General features: G+C 47.5%; 1 protein-coding gene across 5 annotated transcripts in view; it reads right to left on the bottom strand.

The window, feature by feature from the left end:
* FHIP1B (FHF complex subunit HOOK interacting protein 1B) overlaps positions 1-13011 on the bottom strand; it is a 72133-nt gene that overhangs the window by 44852 nt on the left and 14270 nt on the right. For 2 of the 5 annotated variants that reach the window (XM_049890206.1, XM_049890204.1), the window contains exons 3-11: positions 12294-12932; positions 11770-11928; positions 11503-11589; positions 11121-11288; positions 7269-7348; positions 6850-7055; positions 5687-6466; positions 2834-3012; positions 2515-2677 (exon numbers count right to left, since the gene is read on the bottom strand). In XM_049890206.1, coding sequence (XP_049746163.1) covers positions 2515-2677; positions 2834-3012; positions 5687-6466; positions 6850-7055; positions 7269-7348; positions 11121-11288; positions 11503-11589; positions 11770-11928; positions 12294-12932 — 2461 coding nt within the window. Of the gene's footprint in view, positions 102-2514; positions 2678-2814; positions 3013-5686; positions 6467-6849; positions 7056-7268; positions 7349-11120; positions 11289-11502; positions 11590-11769; positions 11929-12293; positions 12933-13011 lie in introns of those variants that run through there. The other 3 variants (XM_049890207.1, XM_049890205.1, XM_049890208.1) reach the window with 3 other exon arrangements.

A 13011-nucleotide genomic window follows, 5' to 3' on the forward strand; every position in this document is an offset into this window, starting at 1 on the left:
ATAAACGGGTATCACAGAAGCGCTGGAGTGAGGGAATCTCCCTTGGTCTGGGAAAGGCAGCTCCCCCGCCCGCTAGATTCCTGGACTTCTTGACTAGGGTTCTGAGGGAATGGAATAAAGGACACCATTTCCTGTCTCATCCCTCAAGATGAATCTGAAGAGTAGAGTGGGAAGGGGCTCTTTCTCACTCTAGCACCAAAATGCTGCCTGTCCAGCCTTCCTCCCTCTATCCAGCCTCCCCACCCAGCTGACCTCCATCCTCAGTCTTCTCAAACACTTCAGCCACTTCATTCTCAGCCACTTCTCCATACCCCCTTATGCAAAGGGATTCTATTACTCTCATTCCAATCACTATTCTACCACCGCCAAGATATTTCTCCTCAATCCATAACAGGTCCTTACTTCATGCTTCCCATCACCCTCCTGAACTAGTAGTCACCCACTTCCACCTTCTCCCTTCCTATCTGTACACAATGCCTGGCCCCCTTCCTCGCTCTTTCAATACTCACAGGAACTATACATGCAATCACAGTTTGACAACTACTTCATTTCCTTCAAATGCCACTGTCCCTCCAGGTTCTACCCTCCTGTACAACCACTTCGCCTTCCAGCAGTTCTTCTCCTATAGTCACCAAAGCCAACCACTAACTAGTGTGGCCAGAAAACTTCATGTCACCTTAGACTGAAATGAGCCATTTAAAACGTTGCCTGTTCTCCTAGATTCTAACTTTCTGCCTAGATTCCTGACTCTGGATCCATGCCCACTATCTAGGGCCTAGACTCTAGCCTCTAGATCACTATATGGCCTACCTATAATACTGGCTACAGACAGATGCTATACAAATCTATTAAACATGGCATTCAGAGCCCTTCACATGCAGGCTCCACCTACCCTGTCCAACCTCTTCTCAAAGCTCTCCATAGCTACCTTGCTTTTGCATTCACACCTCTCCCTGAAACCGTCCAAGCACTCTGCATGCTTCTGTAAGCTCTCTTTGCCTAAATTTTGCTCTCCCCACTTTTTCAATCCTTCCTGGCCTAATTTTTACAAGTCCCACCTCTCCGGAAAACCTCCTCTGATTTCCTCTCCGCTATGTTTCTATTTTACTGCCCTTACCACATCACACTTCAGTCATTTGTTTACATATCTTCTACCTCTTACATTAATCTATACGCTTGGAGTGTGACTTATTTACCTTTGTATCCCTGGGTGCTCCACAGTGACCACAGTGCCAGGGCAGTGGAAACAAGAATATTCACAGTGCTGGACCAGGAGGAGATCACGTTAAGGAGTTTCCAGTGGATCCTCGCAACTGTGTGGTATTCTTCCCAACCCATACACTTTTCTCCTTAAGTCCCCATCTCACCTCTGTTCTCTTGCTCTCAGCGTATTATTTTGATTAGCAAATAAAAAATGACATCAATTCTTTAACCGTCCTCTCACTTCACAACTCTATTCGTACATGTCATTTTCTCTTTACTCTCTTCATTTGTCGCAGAGGGGAAAAAAAAACAAACCCTCCAAGCCCTTTTCCTGTACAAATCCTTACTGGTACCCTGGAGCCCATTATTTCCACCACCTCCGGGACCTTGTGCCCTCAGTTATTACATACCCTAGTTACTCTACAGATTCTATGTTCTTTGAAGGCAGAGGCCATGTCTTGTATTTCACTGAATCCCCTGTACCAAGTGCCTAATATATATGGCAAGTGCTCAGACACCTGGTGAATGAAAGATCTAGATTTACAACTTCAAGGCCATATTTAGTTCTTCCTCCTTCCTTATAGCACACAACCACTTACCAAATTCTGCCAATACTTTCTTCCCATTTCTACCTCATCAAACTCTTCCTTTATATTCCCACTAATGCAATTCAAGCCATACAGGTCACATCTGCATTACTGCAGAAGCCTCCTGACTGCTCTTCCTGCTTCCATTTTCTTCTAACTCCAATTCACCTAGCACGAGACTTAACATACTCGTCTCACCACTCCCAGATCCAAAAATCTCCAATAGTTTCTCACTGCCTAAAAGATTACAACTTCCACCCAGCATAACTTCTACTCTGAGAACCTTCTGCTCTGGTCAAATCACCAACTGTTCCATCACTTTCCAAAGTGACTCCAACTAAATGGTCCATACTGTCCCCTGAACAAAAGATTAAAAACATCCCATTCTTTTGCCTACCTAAGTCCTACCCATATCTCAAGGTCCATGCCAAATATAATGTTCTTTACCAAGCTGTAAACAATATTTCAACCCTGAAGGCTACTCTGTCCCTTTGCCTGTTCCCAACTCCAAGTGCAATTTTTACTGGTACTGCTAATTTAGCTCTTAGTGGACAAAGCTATGTTCTATCCTCTAACCAGACACCTGAGGACAAATATCTAGACTCAATTTTCTACAACTTTTCAGTTTCTGACACAAGGTTTCACCCTTAATAAGTGCTCAATTAACTTGGGCTAATTAGCTGTCTAGGAAGGGTAGGGAGAGGGGTCATAGGGCAGGCCTCACCTAGAGGATCAGAGCGGCGGGGGACAGGTCCTGCTGCAGGCCCCTCAGCCCAGTCCAGCTTGCCACGGGCAATGAGGTACTTCTTGGCTTTGGAAAGCAGTGCTGGGAAGTCCTCCTGGGAGGCGGCGAAGCTCTCAATCTTATTCTTCACAGAGCCCAGCACCTATGAAGCACAACTTCATGACATTTCTGAATGACTCCAGACTGACACAGTCCCTTCTAGCCCTACTGGGCATTCCCAGCCACCCCCCCAGAGCCACTCCAGCTGCAGACCTGGCCCACCATGGAGCCTGGACGCACCCATGCATGCATCGCACACCTGCAGCAGGGACTTGACACTGGGCTGGAAGACCATGTTGGTGTTGAGCAGGAAAGAGCGGAGCAAGGGCTGGGGGTGACAGGCCAGCTGGGCCACCAGCCCCGTCAGCAGGAAGTTGACATAGACGGAGTTCTGCAGCATGTTCTCGAGTTTGGCAAAGAGCACAGCCATGAAGGGGCCTGAGGGGGGTGGGCACAAGGATACAAGGCCTGAACACAATACGTATAGCAAGCATTCCTCCCCAAAACAAGAGACCCCACTAGATGAAAATTATTTTCATGTCAGCCTCTGACTATGTTGAAATATCCCATGACCACGTATTCTGGACAAGATAAGATGGCAGACACTACATGAATCCACAAGAGTCCATAAACCAGATTTACATACATTCAAGCTAAAGAGCCAGACCTGAGGCTCTGGAGTCACACCTAGAGCTAGTTTCATATTTTAGCTTTATCCTCTACTAGTCAAATTATTTGGCAAATCAAAACTCTCTAAGCTTCAATTTATACTTGGTAAAATAAGAAAATATACCTACCTCATAAGGTTACTAAGAGGTTCAATGAGATAATTATCAATATAAAGCATTTAGCCCAAGATTTGGAAAACTGTAAGGTTCAATACAGGCTACATAATATTTCACGTTTTTTTTAAAAAAAGCTTCATCCAAGAGGCAGAACAGAAGAAAGAGCAGGCAGGAAAGTGATGAGAACCAAAAAGAAAAATCAGGTTACATATAAGACACTGCATAACACTAGACCTGGGTCAGAAAGAAAAGAAAAGTGTAGCTAAGACAAAGAAAGTGACAATGTGGGCCTACTTAAAGTTAGGAGAATAATCTTTGGGGGACCAGAGAAGAAATCAGCTCTGTTCTTCAGGAGCTGGGAACAAGGTGGAATAGAATCTGTAGAAAAAGGATAGATTAGTCAGGATCAGAGAAAAATGATTTAGGACAGACTCAATGGTAGAGGAGAAGACAACAGAAGGGTTTAGAAGGATCTACTGGGAGAACTGACCTCTAACTAAGCCAGGTCACCAGCACTAAGACTCTAGAACCACTACAGTCCTTCTGATCAGGAATTGGTGAGGGAAATGGTATGTATCTAAGAACTGTATTATGAATTGAGACAGAAGAAGGAAGGGCAAAAGGAGATGAGTCTTGAAAAAGATCCCAGAACATCTCTCACTCCAGATGCACATAACTAGACTTAGCTTTAAAAAAACTCTAGTTTAACAGGTTCCTAAGATACCTTGTAACTTTGTCCTTCTACTCCTCTCTTTTCCTGGAACTTTCTTGAAAGAGGCAATTAGTAAAGCTCAAATAAGGTTAAAACGCATTGCCATCGAGATGATTGCAACTCATAGCGATCCTATAGGAGACAGCAGAACTGCCCCAGAGTTTCGAAGGTGTAATCTTTACAGAAGCAGATTGCCACATCTTTCTACCGTGGAGCAGCTGGTGGGTTCGAACTGCCAACTTTTCAGTTAGCAGCCAAGTGCTTAACCACTGCACCACCAGGGCACCTATCAAATAAGCTTACCAAAAGGAAAAAGTGCAGAAGCTTTAATTAATGCTTCCAGACTGTGGTAAAACCTGCACACCACCTTCTAGTGGTAACTAAGTAGGAAGGAACAGGCAAAGGGTAAATAAATGGAAAGATATATTTGCTACAGGCTGTAAGAAGAGGGAGTTTGCATGACTCCGGGGCAGAAACCCTGATGCTGTGCAAGCAGGATAGCCAGCATATTCCAGGCCCAGGTACTGATCAAGGTACGGCAATTTGACTACAAACTGGAAAATGGGTGGTTGCCTCGGGCAACTTAAATCTGCCAGGCATCCAGAGATGACAATCCTACTGAGAAGCTACCTCTTGCTGAGTCCTCAGTGTGCCAGCATTGTGCCTAGTGATTTACGGGCACCAATGTCATAGAAGAGTTACTAAATCAAGGTATGTCTAATCCAAAGCCCGTGGTCTTAGCACACCTTCCCAGTGGTGTTTTCGCTTGGTTTTGTTTTTTTCCTGGTGCAGGCTGAGGAGTGAAGATAAGAGCAGGATGAGGTCTAGGCTAGGTAGGGCTGACTTATAGGCAAAAACAAACAGGAGTTAGTCCAGCCACTCTGGTCAGGTCTAGCTCCACTGGCATCCTAAAGCACCCAGAGGAATTCAGCTGGGGAACATACAGCCACACCTTGTCACTTGCCCTGAAAAAGGTATTTCGCTGTTATCAGTTTCAATCCTAATTACTAACCATAAATCTCTAAGAAAGTCTCACTGGGCAGTCAGAGCAACCAACAAGGTACAAGGATGGGGGAGGGGAGAGAGGGAGGCAGGAGAAACTTGAAATTGGGTCTTTCTTTAAAGAAGCAGGGAGGAAGGAGCCCAGGCAAGAGCAGGGGAAGAGCACCAGAAGAGCAGACCCTGGGATTACAGGAGAACTGACAGGAGACACAATGCCCAGGGAGACATACTGATAGCAACAATATGACTCCCAACATGAAACAGAGGAATGCAGGTGCCTCTCACACAAGATAGCAGAGATGCCTTTCATAAGGGTTATTGCTGTGATTCGCCAAGAGACACCAAACACAGAATATCCTGATCGCAAATCCCAGGAAACAGCCAGACTGGAGGAAGAGGAGGAACATGCAATACACAAATCAGCACAAGCATGGAAGACATACAGACAGACAGATGACATGATACGTATCTTGAAGGAACCCAAGCAGAATGGATGAGGGGCTAGGCAAGGATACAGAAATGACATAGGCCAAGAAGTCTCAGGAATCAGCACAAACATGTCGAGAACATGCAGAGATTACATAAAAAAGGAGACCTAGGTTAAGTAGCTTACCAGTAAAGGGCTGGCTTGGCAGCTGGTTGAGAGTCCGCAAAGGGCTGCTGAGGAAGGGGCCAGGGGGCTCAGGGGGGCAGCTGAAGTTCTCGTAGGCCTCCTCCTCCTCAAGAGGTAGTGGAGGCTCTAGGGGGGGCTCTGTGCCAGCCCCTCCATTGCTCAATGCCACCTCCAGCTCCTGGAGCTCCTGCCCAAAGCCCTCTAGTCCTGCCATGCCCTCGGAGGTACCCTCCAGCAGTTCCCCAGCTCCCTCCTCTGGCACCCGGCGAACCTTCTTGGCCCCATCTGGCCATGGTCCTGGCACCCCATTGAGCTGGGGAGGGGGCAGGTGGCCAGGGTCCCCCCCTGCACCCCCAGCCAGTCCCCCACTCCCCAGCTCTTCCTCCTCCCCTTCCCCCACATTGTCCCTGTCCTCCTCAGGCAGTAGGCTGCGTTTCTTAGTCCGGGAGCCAATAGGACTGGGCTCAGGAGGGGGCCTCTCGCCATCATAGGGGGCAGACCAGGTACGGCAGGCTCGGACACAGCGGTCTACGCCACGACGTGCCTCACGCAGATACTCCAGGTAATTGTCTTCCAGCTCACCAGGCTCCTCTGCAGGGCTGGGCCGTCGGCTAGGGCTGGAGGCTGGGGATGCGGCAAGCCCTGGGGAGCGAGGAGCTGGGGCTGGGGGTTCAGAGCCACCCAGGCTCTGCTGCCGCAAGAAGAAGGCCAGACGAGATGGTGTAGAGGGCCGGGGCACCGTCACAACAGAAGAGGAATCAACACTCGGGCTTCCAGGGCCTGCAAAGGGAAAAAAAATTCAAGAAAGATCAGAGACAAAGGTCCAGGAAAGACAGACATTTAGAGAGACTGAGAAAGGGGGCAGAAACATGGGACTTATTCAGACTGCTGACTCTCTACCTTCCAGGTTAACCTTTTCCTCAGCCCGCTCACAACCACCAACACCAAAGAAACAAGGGAAACAGGAAGAGTACATATTGGAATCACAAACAGGAACAGCTCTGCTCAGAAGTCCCACCCTGAATTTCTTTGGTGGGGTTAAGGATCCTCTCAGCAAGACCCCTCATCAACCTCCTCAAAGACGGGACGCCACTTACGGCCACCTCCCTCCCCTCACCCTAACCCCACCTTCTTGCTAGGCTTCTTCAGAACCCAGGCCATACCCGTGGTGTCCTCCCTTCTCCCTGCCTCTCTGCAAGGCCCACCTCGTGCCCACGAGGCATGCTCTGGACGGGGTGGGCTAGGGGCACGGTGCCGACAACAGCGTGGGATTAGGGAGAGAAACTTGTCAGCTGCTCGCCCATATAAGTCCACATCACGCACAGCTGGCTTCTGGCTCAGCATCACGTGGTTACATGGGACAAGATACCTGGGAAAGACAAAAGAAAGAGGACACAGGTGGATCAGGAAGGAAGACAGGGCCTGGGAAAACATCAGGTCAATGGAACTATACGGCTAAGTCAGGCTCCAAGAGGAAACACATGAGCAGCCCCAATACAGCCCACAGCCCCAGCAATTCACAAGGCCCCGAGGGCCCTGAGAGTTCAGGGTCAGCCAGCCCCAGTCCTGCCCCCACAGGTACCTGAGAACCAGCTGCAGTAGGACATCCTCACAGCTGAGGTTCAGTAGGGTCCTGAAGAGACTCAGAGAAACCATGCAGAGCTGGTGGGTGGGGGAGGAGGGAGGGAGTCACCATAAGAGCTCTCTACACTCTAAGTTTGTTCACCAAATGGGAAGCCCCCTGCCCCAGCCCCACCCAGCCACTCTTAGAAGAACAAATGTGCACAGGGCCAGGCACATAATAGTCATTCAAACACTAACTAAATAAATGATCACATGATCTTTGTGGTCAAGACTTCCTATTCACAGATAGGAAGGAACCATGTAACAGACTCAGTGTATTTCAACAGATCACACACATGTTAGCAAATCCTCTGGCACTATACATCAACAGAGACTCCAACAATACTTAAATGGAACGAATACCCATAAAAAGACACTCTAAGAAGGAGATAAACAGGAGACTACAGCAACATGGAAACTAAATGATGGGCCTGTCAGCAGGGACTGTAGATGCACAGTAACTAAATGCCTACCAGCAAGAAACCAGAGGGAAACTGGAAGAATCCCAGCTAGGAATGGGTGGGGCTGTGAACAAGGAGTCTGAGTTCTTTCACCCCAGTATCTCTCAGAAGGTAGAATAAAGATAAGCTCAAAGGCAGCTGACAGGATAAGGAAGAAGTAGGCGGATCTAGAAGTAGAGGAAGTCTTTTGTTTTAGAAAAGGAAGAAAGGGTTATTCATCTTTGGCTAGGTAAGGAGAACAAACACATATAAGCTCTCTCTTGCTCCTCTGAATCCCCACAGCACTTTCTCTGTACTTTCTTTGTGGCAAGTATGTCAGACACCTTAAGTTCCCTCAAGATAACTATTGGATCTTAGCCTGGAGCACTATCTGGCTGGTCTAGGCACTCATCATTCGCTAAATGACTAGAAGAGTTAAAAGCTAACCACATAGTGAAAAAGAGATGAGATAGCAGTCTGCATTTTGAACAGCATGGATGTTCAGAAGGCTTATCCAAAAAGACCACTTTAACTAGCAATGAAAAACCTCAAGACTCACAGAAAGACAGTGTGGTAGACAGAATAACGTCCTCCAAAGGTGTCTACATCCTAATCTCCAGAACCGTGAATACGTACAAGGCAAAAGGGACTTTACAGATGTGATTAAGGTTATGGAATTTGAGATGGGAGGATTATCCTGGATTATTGGAGAGGGTGCAATCATATCACATAAAACCCTTAAAATCAGACAGCCTTTTTCAGAAGAGAGATTTGAAGCATGAGAGGGACTCAACCCACTGTGCTGGCTTTGAAGACAGAAGAAGGGGGCCACAAGTCAAGGAATGTGGCTGGTCTCCAGAAGCTAGGAATGGCTCTCAACTGACAACCAGTAAGAGAACAGAGATCTCAGTCCTACAACCACAGGAACTGAATTCTGCCAACAACCCAAATGAGCAAGGAAATGGATCCTCTCCAAGAACCTCCAGGGAGGCACGTGGCCCTGCCAACACCTTGACTTTAGCTGGTGAGATTCATGTCAGACTTAGGACATACAGAAATGTAAGACAAAAAATCTGTGTTGTTGTAAGCCGCTAGGTTTGTGGTCATTTTTTGACAGCGATAGGGAACTAATACAGATAGGCACATAGACCAGCTAGTCAGTATGATTCACTTCGAACCACAAAAGACAGGCTACCTAAGCTACAGTCTGCCACGCCAACAGAATTAAGCTTGAAAGGGTTAGATAGCAGAAAGCAAAGTATCACATGTTTAACACGGACTTCCTGAATCAGAAGAAATCTGGCTCCTCCAAGAACCAGGAACCAAGGAGAAACATCCCAAGAATGTAAAAGGCTCCTGAGACCAGGGGAAAATGAGAGGCTAACAGAAATGAGTTCTAAGGACTAAGGACAACTGAAGAAGAATCATAGAAGAGCAGTTAGGATAGCTTAAAACAAAATGAAGACAGAGCTCAGCACAAGAAAAAATCAACCTCAAGAAGGAAAGCAACTACCCCTAAACATGAACAGGACATTCTATGAGGTCAAACACATCAGTCCATGGCCTAACTTCAACAAAATGAGAAATAAAACTTTTCTGGCATCTTTGTAGGACATTGGCTTACAGCAGTAATATAAACCTATGGGCCTATACCAGTAATTCTTAAGGCATGTGTCGTAATTACTTTTTGGAACATTCAAATAATATACATGCTCTGGGCCTACTCCCAGAGATTATAATTCAAGAAATCTAGGGCAGAATTTAATACCTGTTACTGTTATAGTAAGCTTGTTATTGTTGTAGTTGTCGTCACCAAAGCTCCACTTTGTACACTTGGTTTAGAAACACTAGTCTAATCAGAGTCAATCTGTAATATCTCACACATGCCCACACTTATTAAGAAACCTCACCTACATAAAACATAGCTATCTAGGAACCTCACCTACATGGGACCACATTCCAAAGTACCTCAATTACCTAGAAGTTTTCCAGAACCCTTAGTGATCTAAGAAACTCTCCTATTTTAAACACAAAGACACAGGGACTCAAACTATTTGAAATACAGGAAGAAAACAAAAATAGTCCCAAAGCCAAAAGAGATACCATAAAGCCTATGGCTAAAACTCATGCTTTATTTTCCTGGAAAGCCTCCAGGTCTTTATTACTTGTAAACTATTTATTCCTATTTTATTTATATTTATATTGGTTAAAATCCAAACTTTTTACCACGGTCTACAAGGCCATGCATGATCTGGATCTTAGCTACCTCTATTCTCATCTAATTCCCTTCTCCTCTGTTCTTACTACATCTCCAGCCACACCGGCCTTGCATTTCCTCAAATATATTAAATTCTTCTGCATTTGATGTCCTTTGCATGTTGTTCCCTTTGCCTAAACTGGTCTTCCACAGCTAACTCCTTCATGACCTTTAGGTCTCAGCTCGACGTCACTTCCTCAGAGAGCTCTTCCTTGACCACCTTCCCTATTGTTTCCTAAGCACCCTATGCTTAAAATAATTTTCAATTACTTTATTAATGTGTTTGTTTGTCTTCCTCCACTAAAAAGTAAGCTCTATGAATTCAGCAACTACATCTAAAAAAAAAAAAAAATTTTTTTTTTTAATGAATTCAGCAACTACATCTACCTTGCTCATCACTGTATCCCCAACACCAGCAAACAGTATGGCCCATAGTGACCACTCAATAAAAATGTTCAGAAGCAAGGAATGTAGGTAAGTTGGTGGGTGGATAAGCGTCCCAAGTCATTGCACCTGAAGTGCAGTAAATCCAAAGGAGACAAAAGCTAAGTATGCCAGTAGCCGCTGGATTATTTATCGAAGCAGGCCCAGATGCAGTGCCATCGACTCGATTCCGACTCATAGCAACCCTATAGGACAGAGTAGAACTGCCCCATAGAGTTTCCAAGGAGCGCCTGAAGGATTTGAACTGCCGACCCTTTGGTTAGCAGCTGTAGCACTTAACCACTAAGCCACCAGGGTTTCCATCAAAGCAGACACAAAACTTAAAAAAGAAGTGGCTTAAGTCACCCATAGCAGGCCACAGAGCCATAAACAGCTGAAGAGAACCTCAGGCCAATGCTACATTATGAGAAAAGCACAATGGAGAAACCTATCGTCACAATGAGCAGCCAAAGTCATCCAGAAAAGATCACTGTGTTCTAGATCTATATATTACAAAAGCAGGGAAGTGGATTAGAATCTGTACCCAAATGGTTAAAGGTTTAACACCACTGATTTTGAACTGACTGCTGGAGACACAGGCCAAAGAAGGGCAAGAACACCCTCCCAAAACAAAGATCAGAGAGAGAAGATGGCTCACCCAAGTAAGCCAGGACAGAGGTAGGGGCCATACCCGGGAGTTGCTGCCAATACGGGCAACAAGGGTGTCAAGGATGGTGTGGGTGTCATGCCGGTGTAACAGCAGGAATCGCAGGAAGGTACGGAGCAAGGCAGGCTCTGAGATACTCCGTAGGAAAAGTTCCAGATAGGCGGTACTGGCGATCATCTCCTCCACAGAGGTCTGGAGGAAGGAAGGGAAAGTTTGGAAATTTAGGGTTTCCCTGCAATACACTGAGCAAAGGGTCATATTTTCTGAGTTAGTCTAAGGAGGAACCAGGAGCAGAGAGGGAAAAAATGAGGAAGACCTAGCCCACTGCATCCCACATTGGTCCTGACACTGAGGTTACCACCCCTTAGCCTAGCCCCTAATCTGCCTTGCCACCCATGACTCTCACCTTGTGCAGGGCAGGGCCCATGACAGGCACCAGGAACCCATTATGGATATAATCTACCAGCTGCTTCTGCACCAGGGGGTGAGCCACCTGTAGGGGTGCGAGACAGAGGAAAGAGGACTGTGTGGGGGGCCACTGTCTGGAAAGGAATAAAATGGTACAACACAGGGCCAATATGGCAGAATAGCAGAACTCCAGGGAATGCACCCTCTCTCATCCCATCTTCCCAGGATGACCCAGGGGCAGACCTGCAGGGAACCCCAGTCCTACCTGAATAACTGCATTGCAGAACTCTAGGGAGCTCATGAACAGCGCAAGAGCTGGCACTCCCAGCCAGTCCTCTCGTCGCAGGCAATGCCAATCATCTCCTGGAACCTCAATCTTTCGGGGCAGTGAGGAATACAGGGCACTCAGTCCTGTGGCCAGCACCTAGGGGCCATCCCCAAGGACAGGTTACCAAAGGCTCAAACAATATAAAAAGGGGGAACAGGGGAGCTCTTAATCCAGAGTTCGGCTACGAGTAGGGAGAAGAGCTATTACCAGAACAGGTATTCAGTTACCCAATGGGCAAGGATATCACCTGGGAACACTGGACCACAAAGAGCCTTAGCACCTGCTCCATCCACCTAAGCCTAGGTTTCATCCCCACCTCAACTCCGTCAAACCTAGCAGGCTACTTCCCGGAGAAGCAGGCCCTAGTATGTAGCCCCTCCACAGCTCCAAGGCAGGAAGGCACTGTCCAGTGTCTACATGCCATACCCTACCCACCCACCCCGATCCCAGGGGATGCTGACCGGGCAGAAGTAAGAGTGATCTGCGATGTAGCGGCCCACAGTGGGGCTCCCAGCTGACAGAGCCATGAGCAGGAGTAGGGCATCACGGGCCTGCTGACCCAGAGTGCCCTCTCGATGGACAAAGGGGACAAGGCGAGAAAAGAGAAGAAGACGAGGGGCAGCTCCAGGCTCAGGAGGTGGCTGCAGGAAGAACTCAAGCAATGAAGGCTCCCGGGCCACACACACACAGAGCTGGCTGAGGAGTAGCACCAGGCCTTCATCCAGTGCTGGGCTACTGGGCACAGGGCGGCCGCAGGCATCCAGTAGGACCAGCAGAGCTTCTCGAACTGGACCATGCCGCAATAATGGCTGGCGAGCTTCGCTCACTAGCATCTCAAATAGTTTCAGCTGTTCAGCCCGCCGTTCCTCAACCCCATCTCCAAGCTCATCCCATTGCAGCTGCCATGCCAATACACGGGTCAGCAGATCCTCACGCAGAGCAAACTCCAGCAGGGGCCCAGGGGCTGTGGGTGCTGAAGGGACTGCACGATCCTCTGCCAACAGTGTCAGCATCTGATAAGTGTGGTTGCACACAGCACTGAGATCATCTGTACCCCCAGGAGCTGCCCTAGGGCCTCGCCGCTCCAGAATTCGCACCACCTGGGGAAACAGGACAGAAGATGGAAGGAATCTAAGATCTAAGGTCACTAAATGCAATGGTGAGAGAATGCAGAAGGTT

The sequence above is a fragment of the Elephas maximus genome, chromosome 7 (assembly GCF_024166365.1).
Source record: "Elephas maximus indicus isolate mEleMax1 chromosome 7, mEleMax1 primary haplotype, whole genome shotgun sequence".
Taxonomy (NCBI): domain Eukaryota; kingdom Metazoa; phylum Chordata; class Mammalia; order Proboscidea; family Elephantidae; genus Elephas; species Elephas maximus.